This window comes from Pleurodeles waltl, chromosome 5 (genome assembly GCF_031143425.1).
Source record: "Pleurodeles waltl isolate 20211129_DDA chromosome 5, aPleWal1.hap1.20221129, whole genome shotgun sequence".
In the NCBI taxonomy this organism is placed as follows: Eukaryota; Metazoa; Chordata; class Amphibia; order Caudata; family Salamandridae; genus Pleurodeles; species Pleurodeles waltl.
In genome coordinates, this window is record NC_090444.1 from 1,719,473,234 (window position 1) to 1,719,499,070 (window position 25,837).

General features: G+C 45.1%; 1 protein-coding gene across 2 annotated transcripts in view; it reads right to left on the reverse strand.

Annotated features, from left to right (window-relative positions):
• TDRD6 (tudor domain containing 6) overlaps positions 1–25,837 on the reverse strand; it is a 1,091,010-nt gene that overhangs the window by 765,599 nt on the left and 299,574 nt on the right. For both annotated transcript variants that reach the window (XM_069236084.1, XM_069236083.1), the window contains 2 exons: positions 4,425–4,520; positions 3,864–3,971 (listed from right to left, as the gene is read on the reverse strand). In XM_069236084.1, coding sequence (XP_069092185.1) covers positions 3,864–3,971; positions 4,425–4,520 — 204 coding nt within the window. The remainder of the gene's footprint in view (positions 1–3,863; positions 3,972–4,424; positions 4,521–25,837) is intronic.

Consider the following 25,837-nt stretch of genomic DNA (forward strand, 5'->3'; position numbering starts at 1 on the left):
TGTTTCGTAGGTAGCGGTGAAGCAAAACGCTTGGCTGCCCTCTCTAGGAGATTGTGAAAACCTCCAATGTCTTCAGGTGGGGACTCCACCTTCGAATGAGAAGGAGAAGATGGAGCAGGAATAATATACTCGTCCCACTCCGAGTATCTATGAGCTCTCCTTCCTCCTGATCTCCTTCTGAAATGTCAGTGTCTTGGGGAATTGTCATGTCCGGGGTGGCCATATCTGTGAGATGCAAAGACGTTGGTCTTTGATGTGGAGTAGAAAGACCAGAAATGGGCGATGGAGGAGGCTGTTCTCCTTGTGGAGGAAACCTTCTGTTGTAATCCACTAACATCGCTCTAAGGCCAGTAAGCAGGTCGAAAGGAATATAAGTTCCCTGTTGATACTGCTGATGCTCCGAGCAAGCCTGGGGATCATACGCTTCCTCATATTCCTCCTCTTCCTGGTATTTTACATTCAATTCAGAGGGGCTGTGGGCTGTTCCAAAAGGCCCATCCTGCTCTGAATCTTCATCTCCCTCCAAAAGATGTACTGGTACCAGGGAGGATATCTTACTAGGTGAAGTGTGGGTTGGAGTTAACTTTTCTGTTCTTTTTTGATGTTTTTCCCTCGTCGACGAGGTGTAAATTGACTTTGTCGTGGACGGTGCCGTCGACGCTGGACGCACCGTTATTTTAATAGCAGAAAGCTTCGCCGACGAGTCTACCGTCGACGAAGTCGTCGACGACGGTAGGGCTGGCACGGACATCAGCGCCGTCGACGATGACGAGGTGTAGATGGTCGTCGACGCGGATGTCATCGTTGCAGTTCTCTTCGACGGTGGTGTACTTGTTCTCGACGACGATGTTGCCAACGGAGCCGTTGACGATGGAAAACCTGAAGTAGCTGTTGACGTCGGCAATGCGCCAACCGACGGTGCCGTCGACGGGGAATCCGTCGACGAGGCCTTTTTTCCAATCACAGAGGATGGCTTTTTGAAAGGCACAGATGGTGGAACAGATGAGGATTTCCTGTGCCTCTCAGAACTGGAAGAATGTCTTTTCCCCTCTTTACTTGAGAGTTTAGTTGGGAAAGAAGATGGGCTGCGACCCTTATAAGACCCTGAAGCAGTCTTTTTGAGGGCTTTCCTTGAGATTTGTGAGGGAGATCTAGAGCGTGATCTTGCCCTTTTAGTTGATCTCTTGGATGTTGATGATTCCTCACTCTCCGAATCAGAAACTGGATCCTTCCTATGCTTCAGTTTCTGCAGCCATATTAATATAGTGTTAGTGTTATGGACATGGTCGGTTTAGAAGCATCATTCCTCACCCGAGGTATTTGGCAGATTATACCTCTGACTACCATTTAACACATCTCAAACACATTAGAAACTATGGGTCCTCTCTCAATTTAAAGATCACTAGACAGACAGAAAAGTCCTGAAGAGACCTGTGGCTTCATTCCATTATGATCAAAACACCTACACATTCTCAGGGTTGTCAATTATGTACTTCGAATGTATTTGGAAATAACTATCACACATAGAGCACTTTCTACAAGATGCTCCAGCTGCACTAAGCTCGAACCATGCATTGTATTGTGTGTGAATACTACACTGCAATTCAATAGTTATCAGAGACCCAGTTATCCACTAAGTGTTACACAACTTCACCTCAATTTCACGATTTACTTGTGTGGGTAGATTTAAGGATGAATTCGACCCACAGGACCATAGTCTATGCTGAAGCTAGCTGACCCGGGTTTCAATCTGGATATAAGGGTCCATCCTTGTTGTTGTCGACCTCATTGTGTTTCTTGGCCACAGAGTAGTTTGCATACCCCATCAGTGCCTCCCCTCTCAAGGACAGCACTGCAGCTGTGTGTTCTAATATAAACTTGCTGCACCACCAACTAAAAGGTATTACTGTGTGACACATGGATAATAGCTGCCTCTCACCACAGATAAAACAAAGTAAAAAGAAAATTCTGAGGTTCTAGCGTGGCACGTCTAGAGTAGTGCGAAAGCAGCAAGATTGTCACCCAAAAAAATAAAAATGAACCAGTCAATATTTGTTTAAATTGCTCTAAAGTAGTATTCATCACATTGCATTTTTATACTATTTATATCACAGGGATTCATAGTGTGTTTATTTAAATTGCTTTTGGCTGAGTTTAGTCTTTTGAACAGTTGGACAAGGGTCAAATACCACCAACAAAATTTGGGTTCGGCCCTGAGACATTTCAATGAATGCAGATTGCATCCAGTGCCCTTTCCAAACTCCATCTATGCATTCTGAGCTGTCCTAACAGTGTCACAGAGACAAGAGTAGTGTATAAACTCAGCTCCCACTAGTACTCTTGGCACAAGCAGCAGTCAGAGTGGCCCGCCTGGGAATGTACTGGAAATTCTCGCTGTCTGACTTCTGGCCCAGCTGGCACCAATATTTCCAGTGTTTCCCTTCAGATAGTACCAAGGCTTGGTTGACCACAAATAACAGTGCTTCTTCCTCAGTTTGCAATCTCCAATTACTACAGCAGGTATCCATTAAATAAAAGGACTGAATGTCCCACACATCAGTAATTCTATCCCCACAGAAGGAAATATGCCTGCAGCTTTCTTCAGTGCTCTTGACGATCTGAGCTTGGATTCCACTTCTATGCAGCAAACAGTCTGTGCTTTGTGCCAGTGACAGCATGTCAGTACCCAAAACTGTCAGCACAGGACGAGGACCCAGGCAAATACCACTCCACACTGAAGCCCCACGAATAGTTGCAAATTGCAAAAAGGGAGCATTGCTTGTTCCTCAGGGAGGCTTGGGGAGCCATCCTCCACTCAACAACAATCTATGCAAAAATTAAAAAGAAACATATGGCACAAAGAGCAGAACCACTGCTAGCTGTTCACATATAGCAGAAATAACAGCTGAGAGGCAGGGAACTAAAACATTGGAACATTTCTACTATTTTTAAAGTTTATCAAGAAAGGGAGAGATTTACAGCAACTGATATTCCAATTAGATTGGAATAAGGAGTTTATCAGGTGAAATTATTAGCTCTTATTTTAAGTACCTCATTTGGAAATCCGATAAGGCATGCAAAATCAAGATTCAACACTCCACAGGGGTTTTGATATTTTTTCTACAGACCTTTTCCTCCCAAATATGAAGTTTGACTGATTTGACTTTTTCAAATCTGTCAAAGGAAAAAAGTTTGGTTTGACAATGATAACACAACTTCCAATTACGATACCTATGCAAAGCAGGTATTTATTCAGGGATATAAAATTACCTTTTAGCTCTGAACATGGTCCTTATACTCTGACATCAAAAGAAAACCACCTGTTTTTATAATCAAGAAAATTTCATGGTCTCATTGCACTCTCATGCTCATTATGAAAGCACAAAAAACCCTGGTGGTGGGCAGAAGTCAATGGATTGCAAGGGCAATCCCCTCATGCAAGATGGCAGCTCGTCACACAGAGCCATGTCATTTGAGAGAACTCCCCTTAAAACAATCAGCGGTCAACATTTTTTTTTTTTTTTAACCCTCTCAGGATATTCCTTGTACCACTGACAGCTTGATCCTCTACAGACTTTCAACACCAGAGTGAGTGCAACAGAACATGCATCCCTCCATATGACCCACCAAGTAGCTAATGAGCAGCAAAACCAAGCACACGACTCCTTTTCCACTGACTACTGGCCAAAGTGATCAATGGATGAAATGGGCTGACTCAAAGAACATTTATAGGTTTTTGATGTTTATGACATCAGCTCTTAAAACAGCTATTTATAGCTGCGGTCGCACCTTAGACATTACAATGAAGCAAAGTAACTGAACTAAGCAACGTGCTGTTACAGTTATCACAGTAATTCATTTACCTGTGAAATCTGGACTAGCTTTTTTCTCATAAGCATCTTCTGGAACGCTACACGTAAGGGTCATCTGATTTTCAACGTACAAAATGATGCCAACATCAGTTTTTGTTTCTAAGAACATAAAACAAAGCGCACAACATAAGCAAAAGCTAATTTAGCAAAGAAAAGCAAGCATAAGGACAATTAATAGATGTCTGCTAGCTCAGGTAGGAAAATGGTTCTCATAGCTGAGCAGTAACAAAATGGATAGCTAACAGTTGGATTTAAGAAAGTCATTTTTCTAGCCTGATTTAATATGCCAGAAACCAGGACCTGAAAATCGTTTGACCATAGCAGATAAACTAGAAAAGCAAATAAGTTCACTAATCATCAAAGAACATGTAATTACTAAGACGCGTGCAACACTCCGGTTTATCTCCCAATGATTTGGAAAGAAAAAAATTGTTTTGTGGTTGCAATTGTTGTCTACTATTCTGTTCTTGAAGGTATAGTGATATTGTGCACCAGGACAATTACCTGCAAAAAGAATTTTAGTTCTTTCAGGAAAATGGTTCTTTTCAGTACCTTCAGCTGTATCTCTTGTACTAGCTGCCCTGCCCTCTGCAACAGAATCGATTTGAACGGCAAGCATCTCTTCATCCAAAGTTACTGTTGTCACTTCTAAAATAAAGACAACAAACTTAATTGTCACTTCAAAATAAACAATCATAACAGCAACAAAAATGCAGTTTAAGTGCTCCGTATTCTACATGAAATATGTAATTGCAAGTAAAACAAATACTTTTTCTACTATAGGTATTGCTACAGACTGATGTGTTTGGAACATTCACCACTAATAATTCGAAGGACAGCGTTTTAACATTGAAAATGTAAGCATGGGTTAACCGCTATGTCCCAGTGCAAACTGTAGCTTTGTTTCGGGGCATGCATTTACGGGGGGGGGGGCGAACAGCAATGAAGAAACTAGGTCAAATTATATTGCGTGTGATGCAATTCAATGGGTTTCTTAGCAACTGGTAGGTGACTCTGGGAAGCCATAGCTAAAGGTTTGGTTTCTAGAATTTGCATTTATCAAACTTAATTCTACAATTTGCATGCTAGGACTCAGTTTAATGGATTATGAAATAGTCTATTCCTTAAAGCAGTGATTCCTCGCCTTTTCATTTCTGTGGACATCCCACAATCATTACTGAAACCCTGTGACCGCCAATTAATCATTAGAATCCATGAATGCTATTGAGGAGTCATTCCTAGAAGCCAGGGACCCCAGTTTAAGCAATTCTATTTAATCCTTAAAACAAACAAAAATTGAGAAACAAGCATTCATCAAGCAAATAACACAAATTATGAAATATTTACTTAATGCAAAAATATTAACTTTCCAAAATCCAATGAAAGCCACCAATAATTAATATATTCTGTTTGATGCATTTACACTGCTCCCCGGAATCAATGTGAGGATACCAACTTAATTATTAGCCTACAATTTCAAATTCATTCACATTTGCAGATTGTTTTCAGAAGTACACCTTTACATTTTACTTCTTTGTTACACCTTAATAATCTGTTAATAATTTTCTTAGTGGAAGACCACAGGTTAAGAACCACTGCCTCAGAGCATTAACCGAAGAAAACTAACAGTTTGCTAAAAGCATGTGTTCAAGCCAGACAAAATAGGAGAGTAAGCCTTTAGTAGGAAAGACAGAGGATCCCCTTAATAATGTGTGTTAATTTTCATTAATGTGCATTTTATTTCCATTACAAAGTGCAGAGGTAACAATATAAACCTGGCATTTACATTTTATTCTAATAAATGAAGAGTTATACATGCAATACTGACTCCCTTCTAACTTCATCCTCTATTACTTTGGGGGACGTTATGGTTGGGATATAAAAACTAAATTGCTTGTTAACGTTAACGGTAGTACTTTCACCCAAACTATAAATGATTTGCCCTTGGCAGTTAGGAGTAACATGGTACAGATAACCATAGGTGGGCAACAGGAGATTTCTTTTAAATATTTATATACCAAAATGCCGTAACATAAGCTTAAGTGAACCGCTGTATTTATTTTTAGGTTTCGCCTGCATGTGCGCGCTTGAGCACTGTGCTTACAAGATCTTTTGTTTATATAAAAAAAATGGGTAAAGAAACCGCCCCTTACTTACCTGAACTTAACATTGGCTTGGTCAAAAGTCGCACTAACTTACGCGCTTCTGATTGGCCAGCATGACATCTGCATGTGGTCTTCACTTCCTGCTGCCTTTGCGATTCATGCAGTCGGGCACCTCTGCACCAAGGACTCCTTCCGGTGACTTGCCATTGGACACTGGCCAGCCTTCATCTGCAGGAGGACCTTCTTTTTGTTTCTGCATGCCTACTTCTATCTTCGCTGCAGTCTTCTTGGTCTTTTTCCGTTGCAGTCTTCCCTCTTCTTTCTTCCCTGCCGTCTTCTCTGTCTTCCTTCATCCTCACAGCATGCAGGAACAAATGTGGCACCTGCTCAGCATAATGTTCTCACTGTCTGTGCAACGTTTGTGAAGAGTTTATTCTCTGTGTAATCACTGCTGTTTATGTAGATGTCTGCGGCGTAAAATCAACAGTTGTGAGATGAAGGCAGCCTTGGCTGTGACAAGCAGCAGCCGTGCTTCAAGACGCAGTGTGCGATTGCACCCCTCCCATATGCTCTTCATGCATTGTGTCAAAGGTCATTGCCCCAACGCAGAATGGGTTACGTTGGGCAAGGTTTTCAGTCATTCCGACTGAAGCACAGCCAATAATGCACCGGAAACAATAAAAGAAAGGTCCAGATAATACCTGGATGGGAAGGGCCAACAATACCCCAAATGTATTCGCTCATTAATGAGATCAAAATATCCAATGCTGCCCATTGGACAGCTTTTATGCCATCCTGACAGTCAGCGCTTGCTCCATTCGGATGCAAAGAGGGAGGGGCAGGGTTTTAGCACGAGTGCTGAGAAAACTGATCTTTTGATGTCAATATGAAGTGGAAAAAATACTGTCTCTTTGAATCAGTGTCTAGGCATCAGCAAATGGAAGACCATGGGGACAAGTATGCATCAATTTCCATTACCACCTCCCCCATTACCATTGCAATTATCATTACTCTTACCAGCACCATAAAGAAATTATTTACCTGTAACTCGAGTTCCTCATTGTTGGTGTCTTTCATACATTTGCATGCTTGAATCACTCCCCATCACACTGATTATCTCTGGTATCTTTAAACATTGTGAAAAAAAACACAGGCCTCAGTGTTTGTTTGGTAGCAGCACATCCACCTCAATTTAAACAACTGAAACTTCAGCCACTGAAGTGGAGGTGCTGAAGTCTTATACTTGCCCTAGTGGCAACCAACCTCAGACTTCAAAGCACAAGTACAAGTAGAGTACTTAAAAGAAATGAATATCCGACCAGAAAAAGAGGGCCACATTTGAATGTGTAAAATTTACTAACACTGGCGAATTAAAGTTACAGTTCAGGAAATCTATTTCTTTTCCCGTACTGGATTCGTTATGTAGTGACACACTTGAATCAGAGACGCAAGCAGTACACAGCACTCAGAATAAAGTGAGTAGCAGGTGCACTTTAACTAAAACAGGTTGCAGAGGACTGCCTGTCCAATGAGAGTTCTGGTCTGCAGTAGTGCTTCGTGAACGTGTACCTGCTTTTCCTTGTAGCTGCATGGCAGATGTCTTGTTAAAGTCCACCACTGCAGAGCACAGCTGTCGTCAGCATACTCCTGGTTGAATTCGCCCTCACTCTGCTGAGAAGTGAGCATTTTGCCTTGTTATAGAAGAAGGTAATGCAGGCTGACATCCAATGGGCTAGTCCCAGTTTGGACAGGGATCAGACTCCTTCTGAATGGAGGAAGGACAAATAGCTGGTCAGAAGAATGCAGGTCACTGGTCTTGTCTATGTAATATCTAACGCACCTATGCAAATCTTGAGTGGAAATAGTTTTCGTCTGACGTTGCAGGAGTTTGGAAAAAGGAACAGCGTGACAAACTCACCAAATTAAAAGTCAGTAGGGGGCGTAAGGAATCGGAGGTCAATACTTAGTAAGACTTCATCTCCAGCAAACTAGAGAACATGTTCCTTCACAGTAAGCACTTACAACTCCCCTACTCTCTTAGCCGACGTTAGGGCTAGGAGAAATTAAGTCTTCTAAAATATTAACTTTAAACATGCTTTGTGGTTCAATGGGAGGGAGCATATGCTGGCTTAAGACAATGTTCAACTCCAAAAGGCACCAGAGGAGTAAATGCCCTAAAAGATAATTCTAAACTATTAGGATTCGTTGTGAAATGAAAATGTCACTTACCCAGTGTACATCTGTTCGTGGCATTGGTCGCTGCAGATTCACATGTTGTGCATAGTCCGCCATCTGGTGTTGGGTCGGAGTGTTACAAGTTGTTTTTCTTCAAAGAAGTCTTTCGAGTCACGAGACCGAGGGACTCCTCCTCTTTGCTTCCATTGCGCATGGGCGTCGGCTCCATCTTAGATTGTTTTCCCCGCAGAGGGTGAGGTAGGAGTTGTGTGTGTTAGTAATAGTGCCCATGCAATGGAATGAATAAGTATGTACAAATTAAGGTTAAGTAATATATATATATATACAAATGTACAAATGTTGAAGATAACTTCCAACAGCTACAGGCTCCCGGGGAGGCGGGTGGGCACATGTGAATCTGCAGCGACCAATGCTACGAACAGATGTACACTGGGTAAGTGACATTTTCAGTTCGATGGCATCTGTTGCTGCAGATACACATGTTGTGCATAGACTAGCAAGCAGTTATCTCCCCCAAAAGCGGTGGCTCAGCCTGTAGGAGTGGAAGTAGTCTGAAACAAAGTTCTCAGTACGGCTTGACCTACTGTGGCCTGTTGTGCGGATAGCACGTCTACACAGTAGTGTTTAGTAAATGTGTGAGGCGTGGACCATGTGGCTGCCTTACATATTTCGTGCATTGGAATGTTTCCTAGGAATGCCATGGTAGCACCTTTTTTTCTGATTGAGTGTGCCCTTGGTGTAATGGGCAGTTGTCTCTTTGCTTTAAGATAGCAGGTTTGGATGCACTTAACTATCCATCTGGCTATACCTTGTTTTGATATTGGGTTTCCTGTATGAGGTTTTTGAAATGCAATAAACAGTTGTTTTATTTTCCTAACCTCCTTTGTTCTGTCGATGTAGTACATTAGTGCTCTTTTGACATCTAATGTATGTAGTGCCCTTTCAGCAACTGAGTCTGGCTGTGGGAAGAACACTGGTAACTCTACCGTTTGATTTAAGTGGAACGGTGAAATAACCTTTGGTAGGAATTTAGGATTGGTTCTTAGTACAACCTTATTTTTGTGTATTTGGATAAAAGGTTCTTGTATTGTAAATGCCTGAATTTCACTTACTCTTCTTAGAGATGTGATGGCAATGAGAAATGCAACTTTCCAGGTTAAGAATTGTATTTCGCAAGAATGCATGGGTTCAAAAGGTGGTCCCATGCGTCTTGTCAAGACGATGTTAAGGTTCCATGAAGGAACAGGTGGTGTTCTTGGTGGTATTATTCTTCTTAGGCCTTCCATAAATGATTTAATGACGGGTATCCTAAACAGTGAAGTTGAATGGGTAATCTGCAGGTATGCAGATATTGCGGCAAGGTGTATTTTAATGGAAGAGAAGGCTAGATTTGACTTTTGTAAGTGTAGTAAGTATCCCACTACATCTTTTGGGGATGCGTGTAATGGATGAACTTGATTATTATGGCAGTAGCAAACAAACCTTTTCCATTTGCTTGCATAGCAGTGTCTAGTGGATGGTCTTCTAGCTTGTTTTATGACTTCCATACATTCTTGAGTGAGGTTTAAATGTCCGAATTCTAGGATTTCAGGAGCCAGATTGCTAGATTGAGCGATGCTGGGTTTGGATGCCTGATCTGCTGTTTGTGTTGTGTTAACAGATCTGGCCTGTTGGGTAACTTGATGTGTGGTACTACTGACAGGTCTAGTAGTGTTGTGTACCAAGGTTGTCTTGCCCATGTTGGTGCTATTAATATGAGTTTGAGTTTGTTTTGACTCAATTTGTTTACTAGATATGGAAGGAGAGGGAGAGGGGGAAAAGCGTATGCAAATTTCCCTGACCAGTTCATCCATAGGGCATTGCCTTGAGACTGTCTGTGTGGGTACCTGGATGCAAAGTTTTGGCATTTTGCGTTCTCTTTTGTTGCAAATAGGTCTATTTGCGGTGTACCCCAAATTTTGAAGTAAGTGTTTAGGATTTGGGGGTGAATCTCCCATTCGTGGACCTGTTGGTGATCTCGAGAGAGATTGTCTGCTAGTTGATTTTGGATCCCTGGAATAAACTGTGCTATTAGGCGAATGTGGTTGTGAATTGCCCATTGGCATATCTTTTGTGCTAGGAGACATAGCTGTGTCGAGTGTGTTCCCCCTTGCTTGTTTAGGTAATACATTGTTGTCATGTTGTCTGTTTTGACAAGAACGTATTTGTGGGTGATGATGGGTTGAAATGCTTTTAGTGCCAGGAATACTGCTAGTAATTCGAGGTGATTTATATGCAGTTTTGTTTGATGTACGTCCCATTGTCCTTGGATGCTGTGGTGATCGAGGTGTGCTCCCCACCCTGTCATGGAAGCATCTGTTGTTATTACGTATTGCGGCACTGGGTCTTGGAACGGCCGCCCTTTGTTTAAATTTGTACTGTTCCACCATAGAAGCGAGATGTATGTTTGGCGGTCTATCAACACCAGATCTAGAAGGTGACCCTGTGCATGTGACCATTGTGATGCTAGGCACTGTTGTAAGGGCCTCATGTGCAGTCTTGCGTTTGGGACAATGGCTATGCATGAGGACATCATGCCTAGGAGTTTTAAAACCACTTTTGCCTGTATTTTTAGCATTGGATACATGGCCTGTATGACCTTGTGAAAATTTTGAACCCTTTGTGGACTCGGAGTGGCTAATCCTTTTGTTGTGTTGATTACCGCTCCTAAGTAGTGCTGTATTTTGCACGGCACAATGTGTGATTTTGTGTAGTTGAGGGAGAACCCGAGTTTGTAGAGGGTTTGTATGACATACTCTGTGAGTTGTGAACACTTTGTTAGCGAGTTGGTCTTGATTAGCCAATCGTCTAGATACGGGAATACGTGTATTTGCTGCCTTCTGATGTGTGCGGCTACTACTGCTAGGCATTTGGTAAATACTCTTGGTGCGGTTGTTATACCGAACGGTAAGACTTTGAATTGATAGTGTATTCCCTTGAATACAAACCTTAGGTATTTCCTGTGCGAAGGATGTATCGGTATGTGGAAATACGCGTCTGAGATCTAAGGTTGTCATGTAATCTTGTTGCTTTAGCAGTGGTAACACCTCCTGTAGCGTGACCATGTGAAAGTGGTCTGATTTGATGTAGGTGTTTAGTATTCTGAGATCTAAGATTGGCCTCAGTGTTTTGTCCTTTTTGGGTATTAGAAAGTACAGTGAATAGACTCCTGTGTTTATTTCTGTACATGGTACCAGTTCTATTGCTTCTTTTTGCAGTAGTGCTTGAACTTCTATTTCTAGGAGGTCTAAATGCTGTTTTGACATTTTTTGTGTTTTTGGTGGGATATTTGGAGGGATCTGTAGAAATTCCATGCAATAACCATGTTGGATAATTGCTAAGACCCAAGTGTCTGTTGTTATATCCACCCACGATTGATAAAACTGACTTAGTCTTCCCCCCACTGGTGTTATGTGGAGGGGTTGAGTGACTTGTAAGTCACTGTTTGGTTGTTGGGGTTTTGGGGCTTTGAAATTTCCCCCGAGTTCTCGGGAATTGTCCCCCTCTGTACTGGCCCCGAAAACCTCCCCTTTGGTACTGTCCCTGGTAGGTAGACGGTGTTGATTGTGAGGTGCTGGCTTGTGTGGCCTGACCCCGAAACCCCCCTCTGAAGGTTGTTTTACGGAAGGTGCCGAAAGTGCCTCTGCTCTGCGGGGAGTAGAGCGCGCCCATGGCCTTGGCTGTGTCAGTGTCCTTTTTCAGCTTCTCAATCGCCGTGTCAACCTCTGGTCCGAACAATTGTTGTTAGTTGAACGGCATATTGAGTACTGCTTGCTGTATTTCTGGTTTAAAGCCAGATGTGCGTAACCATGCGTGCCTTCTGATGGTTACTGCAGTGTTTATTGTTCTTGCAGCTGTGTCCGCTGCATCCATAGAGGAGTGTATTTGGTTATTGGAGATGTTTTGTCCCTCCTCAACCACTTGTTTTGCCCGCTTTTGAAATTCTTTGGGTAGATGCTAGATGAGATGCTGCATCTCGTCCCAATGGGCTCTGTCATAACACGCTAGGAGCGCCTGAGAGTTTGCGATGCGCCACTGGCTTGCAGCTTGTACAGCGACTCTTTTCCCAGCTGCGTTGAATTTTCGGCTCTCCTTATCCAGGGGTGGTGCATCGCCCGATGTGTGTGAATTGGCTCTTTTGCGAGCTGCTCCTACCACGACTGAGTCTGGTGGCAGTTGAGAGGTGATATAAGCAGGGTCTGTGGGAGGTGCTTTATATTTTTTCTCTACCCTTGGAGTGATCGCTCTACTCTTGACAGGGTCTTTGAAGATTTGCTTCGCGTGCCTTAGCATTCCTGGAAGCATAGGCAGGCTTTGGTAGTTGCTATGGGTGGAGGAGAGGGTGTTAAAAAGGAAGTCATCCTCGACAGGTTCTGTGTGTAACGACACGTTGTGGAATTCTGCTGCCCTAGCTACCACCTGCGCATACGCTGTGCTGTCCTCGGGTGGTGAGGGCTTGGTAGGGTATGACTCTGGGCTATTGTCTGACACTGGGGCGTCGTATAGGTCCCAAGCATCTTGGTAATCTTGGCTCATGGTGGTGTGAGCCGGTGAATGTGACGGAGTTTGTGCCGGTGATATCTGAGTTACAGGTGGAGGAGAGGGTGGCGGAGTTGCTTTCTTTGCCACCTTTGCTTGTGGTGTCAGTTGTTCAGTTTGGAACTCTAGTCTCCTTTTTCTCTTGATTGGTGGGAGAGTGCTAATCTTCCCTGTTCCACTCTGGATGAAGATCATCTTTTGTGTATGGTCTACATCAGTAGTCTGTAACTCCTCTTCAAACCTGTGTTTACGCATCTGAGAGGACAATGATTGTTCCTCTGAATATGAGCCGGTAGTGGGTTCGGTTGCTGGTTGTTTTGGCACCGAAACTGTGTCTTTTTTTGTTTTTGGCTCTGAGGCGCATCTCTTCTTTTTCGGAGTCGAGCCTTCTCGGCGTCGATCATCCTCGGTGCCGCTGTCTCTGCGTCGAGCAGCGTCGGCTCCGCTTTCTCGGCGTCGATCTTTTTCTGCAACACTTTCTCGGTCCCGAGAATGTTGCGTGCCTGTGTCTCGACCCGAGTCGGACGATCTGGGCACCAGTTCGGCCTTTTTCGGTGCCGATGGACGGTCACCTTTATGGGTTGAGCCATGGCCAGTTGGCAGTGGCATCCCCTGGGCCTTGTCTGTTTTCTTGTGCTGTGTGCTTTTCGACGTCTTACTCACAGTTTCCTCGACGTCAAATTCATCCGAGTCCGATTCATGGATGGAGAAGGCTTCCTCCTCTTCTCCTTGTTCCTCGAACTCTCGGTGTTCTGTCGGCGTGGACGCCATCTGTAGTCTTCTGGCTCGACGGTCACGGAGCGTTTTTCGGGACCGGAACGCACGACAGGCCTCACAAGTTTCTTCTTTGTGCTCGGGTGACAGGCACAAGTTACAGACCAAATGTTGGTCCGTATATGGATATTTATTGTGGCATTTAGGACAGAATCGGAACGGGGTCCGTTCCATCGGTGTCGATGTTACACGCGGTCGGGCCGACCAGGCCCCGACGGGGGATCGAAATTACCCCGAAGGGCTACCGGAGCTCTTCACGATTCGGTGTCGATTCTAACTATCCCAATCCCGAGCGAAACAATACCGACGTAGTTTTTCGAAGTTTTGACTATCTTTCCGTCCCGAAACCCGGAGCGAAAAGGAACACGTCCGAACCCGAGGGCGGAAAAAAAACAATCTAAGATGGAGCCGACGCCCATGCGCAATGGAAGCAAAGAGGAGGAGTCCCTCGGTCTCGTGACTCGAAAGACTTCTTCGAAGAAAAACAACTTGTAACACTCCGACCCAACACCAGATGGCGGACTATGCACAACATGTGTATCTGCAGCAACAGATGCCATCGAACATAGAGTTACATGGAGTTTCCGGCTTTCCTAAATTTTGGGATCACTCTCAGGACCACACTTACTGAAGCGTATTGGAGGCCACTCTTGGCCAGGCCCAGCAAGTACACAGGTTTTGAAAGGGGCTGTATGGGCACTAGTTGGAAATATCTGTCTTTACAATATACACAGAAACACTCACTTTGTGATGTAAATCTTCATGATTGTCAGACGGAAGGTCTAAATGAACACATTCTAAGTGGTCCGATACTAGGATGTCAGGCTCAACGAATTCAGGTTGTGATGGAGTATCTCTCTGTCATGCCTACCAAAGAGTCTGTGGTGCATCTTCAGAGTTACTGCTGAACATTCGGACAGTCTCAGGAGTTCACAGTACCAGTATTGGTACTGGATTGGCAAAGCCAGGGCAAGGACAATCAGGATACAGTGATACACCTTCACTTTCCGCAATACCATGAGAATCAGCAAAAATTTTGGAAAGACATATGCAAAAAAATTAACCCATTCCACTGATAAGGCACTGCCCACTGTTACTGTTCGCAAAACCTGCGGGTCTAATAACAGCATTACTTGTTGTCCTGAATGCTGAACAGAGATATCACAGACAATCCCCCATCTGCTAAAGACATACTCTCCCTCGCAACAGTATGTTGCTGCTCAACGGAGTGAAGACCCCAGATTATGTTGGTGTCCAGCTATGTGTTCCACTTAGTGATCCATCTCCCTGAGATGGTCCAGTCACACAGCAGCTGTGCTTCTTCACACACTCCTCTCTGGTTTGGGAAGTAAAATATCAAAGCTATGTTATATGTCTTGATCAGGACCGTCTATCCTGTTAGTCTTGGGAGGAAAAATTGTAAGCATAATTTAATGTCTTTGCTCCAGGGTGTTGATGTGGAGCAAATCTGTCATATCTGAGAAGAGGCCTCACAACAGATCCCGCATGTGCATCTACCAGCCCTCCATGGCAGCATCCGTAGTCAGCACTATCCTGTCCAACGAATCTTGGAATGGGAGGCCTGCGTTGATGTTGAAGTGGGGGAAAAAAAAACAAAAAAAAACACTGCTGCACCTTGTAAGGAAATGCCTCCTTGGCATGGTTACCCCCTTACTTTTTGCCTTTGCTGATGCCAAGCTTGATTTGAAAGTGTGCTGGGACCCTGCTAACCAGGCCCCAGTACCAGTGTTCTTTACCTAAACTGTACCTTTGTCTCCACAATTGGCACAACCCTGGCACCCAGGTTAGTCCCTTGTAAGTGGTACCCCTGGTACCAAGGGCCCTGATGCCAGGGAAGATCTCTAAGGGCTGCAGCATGTCTTATGCCACCCTAGGGACCCCTCACTCAGCACATGCACACTGCTTGCCAGCTTGTGTGTGCTGGTGGGGAGAAAATGACTAAGTCGACACCCATGCCAACCTCACACTACCTGTGGCATAGGTAAGTCACCCCTCTAGCAGGCCTTACAAACCTAAGGCAGGGTGCACTATACCACAGGTGAGGACATATGTGCATGAGCACTATGCTCCTACAGTGTCTAAGTAAAACCTTAGACATTGTAAGTGCAGGGTAGCCATAAGAGCATATGGTCTGGGGGTCTGTCAAACACGAACTCCACAGCACCATAATGGCTACACTGAAAACTGGGAAGTTTGGTTTCAAACTTCTAAGCACAATAAATGCACACTGATGCCAGTGTGAACTTTATTGTAAAAATACACCCAGAGGGCATCTTAGAGATGCCCCATGAAAACATAACCGACTTCCAGTGTGGGACGACTAGTTTTTACCAGCCTGCCACACACCAGACATGTTGCTGGCCACATGGGGACAGTGCCTTTGTCACTCTGTGGCCAGAAACAAAGCCTGTACTGGGTGGAGGTGCTGCTCACCTACCCCTGCAGGAACTGTAACATGGCGGTGAGCCTCAAAGGCTCACCCCCTTTGTTACAGCACCACAGGGCATCCCAGCTAGTGGAGATGCCCGCCCCTCCGGCCACTGCCCCCACTTTTGGCGGCAAGGCTGGAGGAGATAATTAGGAAAACAAGGAGGAGTCACTCCCCAGTCAGGACAGCCCCTAAGGTGTTCTGAGCTGAGGTGACTCTGACTTTTAGAAATCCTCCATCTTGCAGATGGAGGATTCCCCCAATAGGATTAGGGATGTGCCCCCCTCCCCACAGGGAGGAGGCACAAAGAGGGTGTAGTCACCCTCAGGGCCAGTAGCCATTGGCTACTGCTCTCCCAGACCTAAACACACCCCTAAATTGAGTATTTAGGGGCTCCCAGAACCGAGGAAGATAGATTCCTGCAACCTGAAGACGAAGAAGGACTGCTGACCTGAAGCCCTGCAGTGAAGACAGACGACAACTGATTTGGCCCCAGCCCCAACAGCCTGTCTCCCTACTTCGAAGAAAACTGCAACAGCGACGCATCCAACAGGGTCCAGCGACCTCTGAAGCCTCAGAGGACTACCCTGCATCTAAAGGACCAAGAAACTCCTGAGAACAGCGGCCCTGTTCAAGAAACTGCAACTCTTGGAAACAAAGAAGTAACTTTTAAAGACCACACGTTTCCCACCGGAAGCGTGAGACTTTCCACTGCACCCAACGTCCCCAGCTCAACCTGTGGAGAACAAACACTACAGGGAGGACTCCCCGGCGACTGCGAGCCGGTGAGTAGCCAGAGTTGACCCCTCTGAGCCCCCACAGTGACACCTGCAGAGGAAATCCAGAGGCTCCCCCTGACCGCGACTGCATGCTTCAAGGAACCCGACGCCTGGAAAACACACTACACCCGCAGCCCCCCGGACCTGAAGAAACCGAACTCCAGTGCAGGAGCGACCCCCAGGCGACCCTCTGCCTAGCCCAGGTGGTGGCTACCCCGAGGACCCCCCCCCGTGCCTGCATCGTTGAAGAGACCCCTCGGTCTCCCCATTGATTCCTATTGAAAACCCGACACCTGTTTGCACTCTGCACCCGGCCGCTCCTGTGCCGCTGAAGGTGTACTTTCTGTGCCTGCTTGTGTCCCCCCCGGTGCCCTACAAAACCCCCCTGGTCTGCCCTCTGAAGTCGCAGGTACTTACCTGCTGGCAGACTGGAACCGGGGCACCCCTATTTCCATTGAAGCCTAAGTGTTTTGGCCATCACTTTGACCTCTGCACCTGACCGGCCCTGAACTGCTGGTGTGGTAACTTTGGGGTTGCCTTGAACCCCCAACGGTGGGCTGCCTTGGACCCAACTTTGAACCCTGTAAGTGTTTTACTTACCTGTGAATATAACATTTACTTACCTATCCCAGGAACTGTTGATTTTTGCACTGTGCCCACTTTTAAAATAGCTTATTGCCATTTTTGTCATAACTGTACATGCTATTGTGATAATTCAAAGTTCCTAAGATACCCGAGTGAAATACCTTTCATTTAAAGTATTGTTTGTAAATCTTGAAGCTGTGGGTCTTAAAATAAACTAAGAAAATATATTTTTCTATATAAAAACCTATTGGCCTGGAATTGTCTTTGAGTGTGTGTTCCTCATTTATTGCCTGTGTGTGTGTACAACAAATGCTTAACACTACACTCTGATAAGCCTACTGCTCGACCACACTACCTCAAAATAGAGCATTAGAATTATCTCTTTTTGCCACTATCTTACCTCTAAGGGAAATCCTTGAACTCTGTGCACACTATCTCTCACTTTGAGATAGTATATACAGAGCCAACTTCCTACAGAGATTCACTTGCAAGTAGTGTAATATAGTTTTAAACTGCAAAGGCCTGATATATCAGGGAGGCCATTTTAGTTTGGGCTTAAGGACACAAATAACTTGTTGTAGTGAGCAAGCAAGACTAACAAGCTATTACTAGGCCAATTGGTTTAGAATGTTTAGATTGCATGTTGTAAGAACACATGCTCTTACGTCTCAATCTTTTTCCCTCTGTCACACACTGCTGTAGCAGTGATGGTGGTGACAGTGTTGCTGGTAGTGGTGGTGGAAGTGGTGATGGGTATGGTGAATGTGGTGGTAGTGCTTTATTCTGAATGCTATGTACTGTTTGCTTGTGACCCACTTTCCCATTCAGATATTTATTTCATAGTGATAGATGTGGTAATTATGGTAGCGGTGTTGGAGTTTGATTGTAGTGGTGATGGCCGACTAGTAATTGTAGTGACCGTTAGATATGCGTTGGTGATAACGGTAGCTAATGCTGCTGTTATTGGTAGTAATTATAATGGTAATTGTGGTGTGTTCTCCAGCTTTGGATTTTTCATATGTTCATATAGACCTTGCCAATATTGTATGCTTAGTAAACCATCTATATAATTTCAAAAATCTCAAACTTCAGCTGGTGAGGGGAGGTGGTAAGCTCTCCAACTTCCCTAGAGGCCACCATTGCTCAAATGTCTAGGGCATGTAGTGTGTGAGCTGTGCCATCCTTTCTGTGACCTTATCTGCATTCATTTCCTGGTCCGCAATGGACTTAAACCAATCCCATCTTCAGCTTTCAGACCACTAACTTTTTGAAGTAAGTATGTGGAAAAATCTCAACTTTCTTGTCCAGGGTAGACCCTTTTTTAATCACTAACTGCCATCATGGCTGACAGAATTAAATCTCTTCAATTACTCCAGTATTGGAACTTTCATAGATTCACATGCTTGAATCATTCCCTGTCGTCGAGATGGGAGCCCCCAGTATACTTAACTAAGTAGTGTTGAAATAGATATAATCTAAGGGCCCTAGTCCTCTTAATTTAAAGGTCTATAAGAGTCATTTTAAGAGTCATAAGAGTCATTTTAAGGAAAAGGACCAAACTTGAGCATCCACCAATCAAACACCACCCTCCAGAACCCGTGTGAGAGAAGCTCCAGTACCTCAGATTTTCTACTGCACGTCGTGCTAGGGAGTCTCCTCCGAGACTTTGAAATAGTATATACAGAGACAACTTCCTACACACCACCTTGGGTTTTTTTCTTACTTGGACTGTCATCCCTCGAGCAGTGTCCTTATTGCCACTGGTTGTCTAGCGCGAGGTTTACAGGTCTCAGTCTGAGTCTGCCCAAAGCAGGATATCATCAGGCCTAAAAGAGGTTTATGCAGTCTGATGATTACAGACTGACTCAGTGAGGTCTTTGCCATGGTTCAGAGTTTCAATACAGTGTCTGCAGGGGTAAAGGCCTTTCCTAGCTGCTTTTCCAGGATTGCAGATATCACTGGCTCAGTTGAGGATTTTTTCATTGTTCGGAGTTCGGCCTAATCAGTGAAACAGATTGGAGACTACTGTAGAAGCCTTTGCCTCTTCCCTTGATAGGGCTTTAATGAGAGATTCCCACATACAAATATCCTTGATGATCACGCCACTTCAGGAAGGCGGCAATCAGCACTTCATATATATCTAAGGGCAGACAAAGCCAAAGAAGCACCTTAAGTTGTTTGTGCTGCATAGCTCTGGTTCTGGGGACGTGGAAATACACTTCCTGAAGATCGAGAAATGAGGCTCTTTCCTTCATGAAGGATCAGAGTACTTTTTGAAGGATTACCATGATTAACAATTGTTTCTTAAGGAATGTATTCATCTCTCTGAGGTTTAGAATAGCCCCCACTGTATTTCTGCAATTCAAGAAGAATCTGCAACAGAATACCTGATTTCTCCAGGATATACAGATGTGATCTATTGCTCTTCTTAGGAAATGTTAAAGAATTTCTTGTTGCTGCTCTCTGGTGAAGATGAAGGTACTTCCAAAGTTGGCAGACAAGAGGCTTCTGTATTTACTCTAAAATGTGACCAGAATGTACAATCTGCCGAACCGATCAGTTCGATGCAATTGACTCCCATGACAGGGGCAAAGGGACACTCTCCCTACAACCTGAGGAGTTGGAAATTGTAAGGAGAGGTAGGGGAGGCAGGGTGGGAAGCTGGGGGTGAGGGCGTAATAGGGTGAGGGACCTGCGAGGGCCAACCTGCAAAGAGCCATGTCCTGTTTGGCTGTTCCAGGCACATGGCTCTATGCTGCTTTATCTCCTTCCAGAAGCTCTGCTACAGATGTGCAGCCCTAGTCATATCCAGTGAGTCTAGGGTGGCGGTGGTAAAAAGAACACAACTGATGACCATACTGGGACCTTCTTGAGACATGAAAAGTACAAACAAGTTGTCTATATTGTAAAGCCCCAAGGGCGTTTCGCAAGGCATCACCTACATGCTTCCCAGACGGGGAAGGGAGACTAGGTGTAAAATGGGCTTGTCACAGACAGTGTCACTGTTTACAATGGACTGATCACTCAAGGTACCATAGTCGACAACTCATTGTGCGCAGGCTTGGGCCTCTTCACTGCCAACAACAAGAATCTTAAAAGGTTCTAATTGAGATGTCAAAAAGATGGTTGTCAGTGTTGGTTTCCTCTTTGCTGCGGACAAGGATGATTGCACTCTTGACTTAAAACAGTGGATCACTTAGGGCTTCAAAGGCGCGAGATGTTCACACTTTATGGAGTAAGTTCAGATTGGCCTTTAGTGGCGATACCTGCAGGCAATTTAGGTACAAGTCCAGATCAGAAAACGTTAACTTTTTTGCACTGCCTTCGTGGAAGAGCTTGTTGGAGCACTTTTTAATTTATCATCCATCCAGGAAGGAGGATATATCCATTTCTCCAGTAAACAGTGGCAACCTCCGCCATCTAACCTCTAGAGCAGGGGTTCTTCAAACTGGGGAGACAGACTCTGGCCAAAACAAGCATTATGCAGATAACAGTGATTAGTTTCAAGCAGAAAACAGTCTTTTGCATTTTTAAAAAGGTAACAGAACTTAACTGCAATGTTTAATTAAGTCTACACATGTTTAAACATTGCCATCTTAAAAGAATAATTGTAAAAAATTCTTAGGGGGGGGGGCTAAGATTGTTTTTTTTTCCTGTCTTGGGGCAGGCGGGCAGCCTTAAAAAGTTTGAAAATCACTGCTCTAGACTCTTTGAAGCAAACGTTTCACAGAAGTTGCAGTGTGGTGCCCTATGCACTAGATGAACGCAATACACTGCTCATGTGGATCGTCAATAGAGATATTCTGACCACACTGAGAGTTTGATGAAAATTAGTTACTTACCTTTATCTTCAGTTCTCCAGTAGTGGAATCTTTCATAGATTCACATGCTTGAATCATTCCCTGTCGTCAAGATGGGAGCCCCTGGTATATTTAACTAAGTAGTGCTGAAATAGATAAATTAAGAGGCTTAGGACCATTAGATTATAACAGTCTATCAGAGTCATTTTAAGGAAAAGGACCAAACGGGAGGCGGGTGCGTCGCATGTGAATCTATGAAAGATTTCAATACTGGAGAACTAAAGGTTAGAGGTAAGTAATTAATTTTCTTACTCCAGTATTGGAACTGTCATAGATTCACAAGCTTGAATCAGAGTAGAGAGCAGTATCTATGCACATTGAAACATTGTAGCCATGTATGCCACAGAAAACATGTTAATATACAGCAACATTTCAAATAAAATTCTGTCTGTTTCCCCATCTTCTCTTTTTTTCAAATCATCATAAGCATTGGATCTGAATCCGAAACTATTAGTCATAAACAATGTGCATACCTGATATTAGGATGGAGGGATGAAAGAGGTGGCTCACCTTCACCGGAAAAGGTTCCTGAGGACTGCTTGACCCACCGCTACCTCTCCTTGAGATAGGGCTTTCAAGCAGTAATGTCTTGTAAACGTATGGCAGTTTTCCATGTTGCTGCTCTGGAAATGTCTTGCAGCAGTACCCCAGCAAACAGCGCTGCTGAGAAAGAAACTGCCCGCATAGTGTGTGCACGGACAGATGAATGCAGTGGCTTGCCCGCTGCTTGATGGCAGAATTGAATAGCTGAGTAGATCCATCTAGCTATACTCTGTTTGGAGAGCGGTTGACCTCGCCTTAGTGCACTGTAAGCCACAAACAGCTGATTGGACCTGCGAAAAGATTTAGTCCTGTCCAAATATAATCTAACACATCTTTTAATGTCTAAAGAGTGCAAATCTAAGGGCTAGTTCAGATGAAAATCCAAAAGGACCTTCGGGATAAAATGCGGGTTAGTACGTAAGAGTAGTCTGTTTTGTTTGATCTGTAAAAATGGCTCTTGTATGGAAAGAGCCTGTATCTCACTGAGAAGATCGATAAATCGGCTCAAACGGTGCTTCATTACTTGCGCAAGAACGATATTCAGATTCCAAGAGGGAGGAGGAGGTCGGAATGGAGGAAAAACTCTGAAAAGTCCTTTCAGAAACCTTTTCATTAATCTAGAGGAATATAACGAAAGGGAAGAGACTGAATGCCTGTACTATTCTATCGTTGCCAGGTGCGCCTTTATAGAGGAATGCGCAAGACCTGATTGCGCTAAATGTAGTAAATAAGGCAATATTTGCTCTGGTGATGAGGAAAGCGGATCAATTTGCTGTTGGCGACACCACAAACAAAACCTTTTCCACTTACAAGAGTAAGCATTATTGGTGCTAGCTGCTCTAGCCTTGGATAGAATGTCTCTGCATTCCTGTGAAATATTTAAATGTGCAAATTCCCTGTGCTCAGGAGCCATGCTGATAATCGCATCGAATGAGGATCCGGATGCAATATCTGCCCTTTGTTCATTGTCAGTGTAAGAAGTTGGCTCTTTATGCACTATTTCAAAGTAAGAAATAGCATGCACAGAGTCCAAGGGTTCCCCTTAGAGGTAAGATAGTGGCAAAAAGAGATAATTCTAATGCTCTATTTTGTGGTAGTGTGGTTGAGCAGTAGGCTTATCAGAGGGTAGTGTTAAGCATTTGTTGTGTACACACACAGGCAATAAATGAGGAACACACACAAAGACAATTCCAGGCCAATAGGTTTTTGTATAGAAAAATATATTTTCTTAGTTTATTTTAAGAACCACAGGTTCAAGATTTACAAGTAATACTTCAAATGAAAGGTATTTCACTTAGGTAACTTAGGAACTTTGAATCAGCAAAATAGCATGTACAGTTTTCACGAAAATGGCAAAAAGCTATTTTAAAACTAGACAGTGCAATTTTCAACAGTTCCTGGGGGAGGTAAGTGTTTGTTAGTTTTGCAGGTAAGTAAACCACCTACAGGGTTCAAATTGGGTCCAAGGTAGGCCACCATTGGGGGTTCAGGGCAACCCCAAAGTTACCACACCAGCAGCTCAGGGCCGGTCAGGTGCAGAGGTCAAAGTGGTGCCCAAAACGCATAGGCTTCAATGGAGAAGACGGTGCCCCGGTTCCAGTCTGCCAGCAGGTAGGTACCCGCGTCTTCGGAGGGCAGACCAGGGGGGTTTTGTAGGGCACCGGGGGGGGACACAAGTCAGCACAAAAAGTACACCCTCAGCGGCACGGGGCGGCCGGGTGCAGAGTGCAAACAGGCGTCAGGTTTGCAATAGGTTTCAATGGGAGACCCAGGGGTCCCTTCAGCAAAGCAGGCAGGCAAGGGGTGGGCTCCTCGGGGTAGCCGCCACCTGGGCAAGGGAGAGGGCCACCTGGGGGTCGCTCCTGCACTGGTGGTCGGATCCTTCAGGTCCTGGGGGCTGCGGGTGCAGTGTCTTTACCAGGCATCTGGTTCTTAGAAGCAGGCAGTCGCAGTCAGGGGGAGCCTCTGGATTCCCTCTGCAGGCGTCGCTGGGGGGGCTCAACTCTGGCTACTCACAGGGTCGCAGTCGCCAGGGAGTCCTCCCTGTAGTGTTGTTTCTCCGCAGGTCGAGCTGGAGGCGTCAGGTGCAGAGTGTAAAGTCTCACGCTTCCGGCGGGAAACGTGGAGTCCTTTTAAAGTTGTTTCTTTGTTGCAAAGTTGTTTCTTCTTTGGAACAGAGCCGCTGTCCTCTGGAGATCTTGGTCCTTTTAGATGCAGGGTAGTCCTCTAAAACTTCAGAGGTCGCTGGACTCTGTGGGACGCGTCGCTGTTGCAGTTTTTCTCGAAGTGGGGAGACAGGCCGGTAGGAATGGGGCCAAAGCAGTTGGTGTCTCCGTCTTCTCAGCAGGGCTTCAGGTCAGCAGTCCTTCGTCTTCAGGTTGCAGGAATCTCTCTTGCTAGGTTCTGGGAGCCCCTAAATACTCAATTTAGGGGTGTGTTTAGGTCTGGGGGGTTAGTAGCCAGTGGCTACTAGCCCTGAGGGTGGCTACACCCTCTTTGTGCCTCCACCCTGAGGGGAGGGGGCACATCCCTAATCCTATTGGGGGAATCCTCCATCTGCAAGATGGAAGATTTCTAAAAGCCAGAGTCACCTCAGCTCAGGACACCTTAGGGGCTGTCCTGACTGGCCAGTGACTCCTCCGTGTATTTCTCATTATCTCCTCCGGCTTTGCCGCCAAAAGTGGGGCCGTGGCCGGAGGTGGCGGGCATCTCCACTAGCTGGAGGGCCCTGGGGCGCTGTAACAAAGGTGAGAAGCACCTCCACCCAGTACAGGCTTTGTTACTAGCCACAGAGTGACAAAGGCACTTTCCCCATGTGGCCAGCAACATGTCTGGTGTGTGGCAGGCTGGCAAAACTAGTCAGCCCACACTGGAAGTCGGGTATGTTTTCAGGGGGCATCTCTAAGATGCCCTCTGGGGTGCATTTCACAATAACATGTACACTGGCATCAGTGTGGATTTATTGTGCAGAGAAGTTTGATACTAAACTTCACAGTTTTTAGTGTAGCCATTTTGGTGCTGTGGAGTTCGTGTATGACAGACTCCCAGACCATATACTCTTATGGCTACCCTGAACACACAAGCTGGCAAGCAGTGTGTCTGTGCTGAGTGAGGGATCCCCGGGGTGGCATAAGACATGCTGCAGCCCTTAGAGACCTTCCCTTGCATCAGGGCCCTTGGTACCAGGGGTACCAGTTACAAGGGACTTACCTGGATGCCAGGGTGTGCCAATTGTGGAAACAAAGGTACAGTTTTAGGGAAAGAACACTGGTGCTGGGGCCTGGTTAGCAGGTCTCAGCACACTTTCAAATCATAACTTGGCATCAGCAAAGGCAAAACGTCAGGGGGTAACCATGCAAAGGAGGCATTTCCTTACAGACAGTAAGTGCAGAGATTGTTTCAGCAGGATGTGAGGCTTCACTGAGAGAAGAAGCAGCTCTGCAAACCAATGTTGGTGAGGGCAGTACGGAGCTATTAATATTAGAGTGCACGGTTCGCTGTTCATCTTGGTCAGGACTCTTATGATCAATGGTATTGGAGGAAAGGCGTAAACAAAGATTCCTGACCAAGCTATGGAAAATGCATTCCCCCATGATCCCTTTTGGTGAGGCCGGCTTGTGAAGTACTGGCATTCGGCTATCAATTTGCTGGCGAATAAGTCGATTTTGGGCATTCCCCCCTGGGAAAAGATGTGGTCTACTGTGGACTGGTCCAGATCCCATTCGTGACATCTCGATTTTTGCCTGCTGAGCGAGTCCACTATCTTGTTCTCTATACCTGGAAGGTGCACCGCTGTGAGCCTGATGCCTTGCTGTGAAGCCCAGTTCCAATTTTTATGAGCTTCCCTGGAGAGGGTAAGAGATCATGTGCCTCCCGGTTTGTTCTTATTACCACCTCTGATCCTGTAATCTTTGGAAGAAAAGCCTGTAAAGCCAGATAAACTGCTTTGAGCTCCAGCAGACTGATGTGCATTGTCCTCAACTCTAGTGGCCACTTGCTTGAAGGTCTTGCAAAACGGCCCCCCAACCTTACAGAGAGGCATCTGTGGTGATAGTCCACAGTGCTGGACGATGGAGAAATGAAAGGCCGACAGACA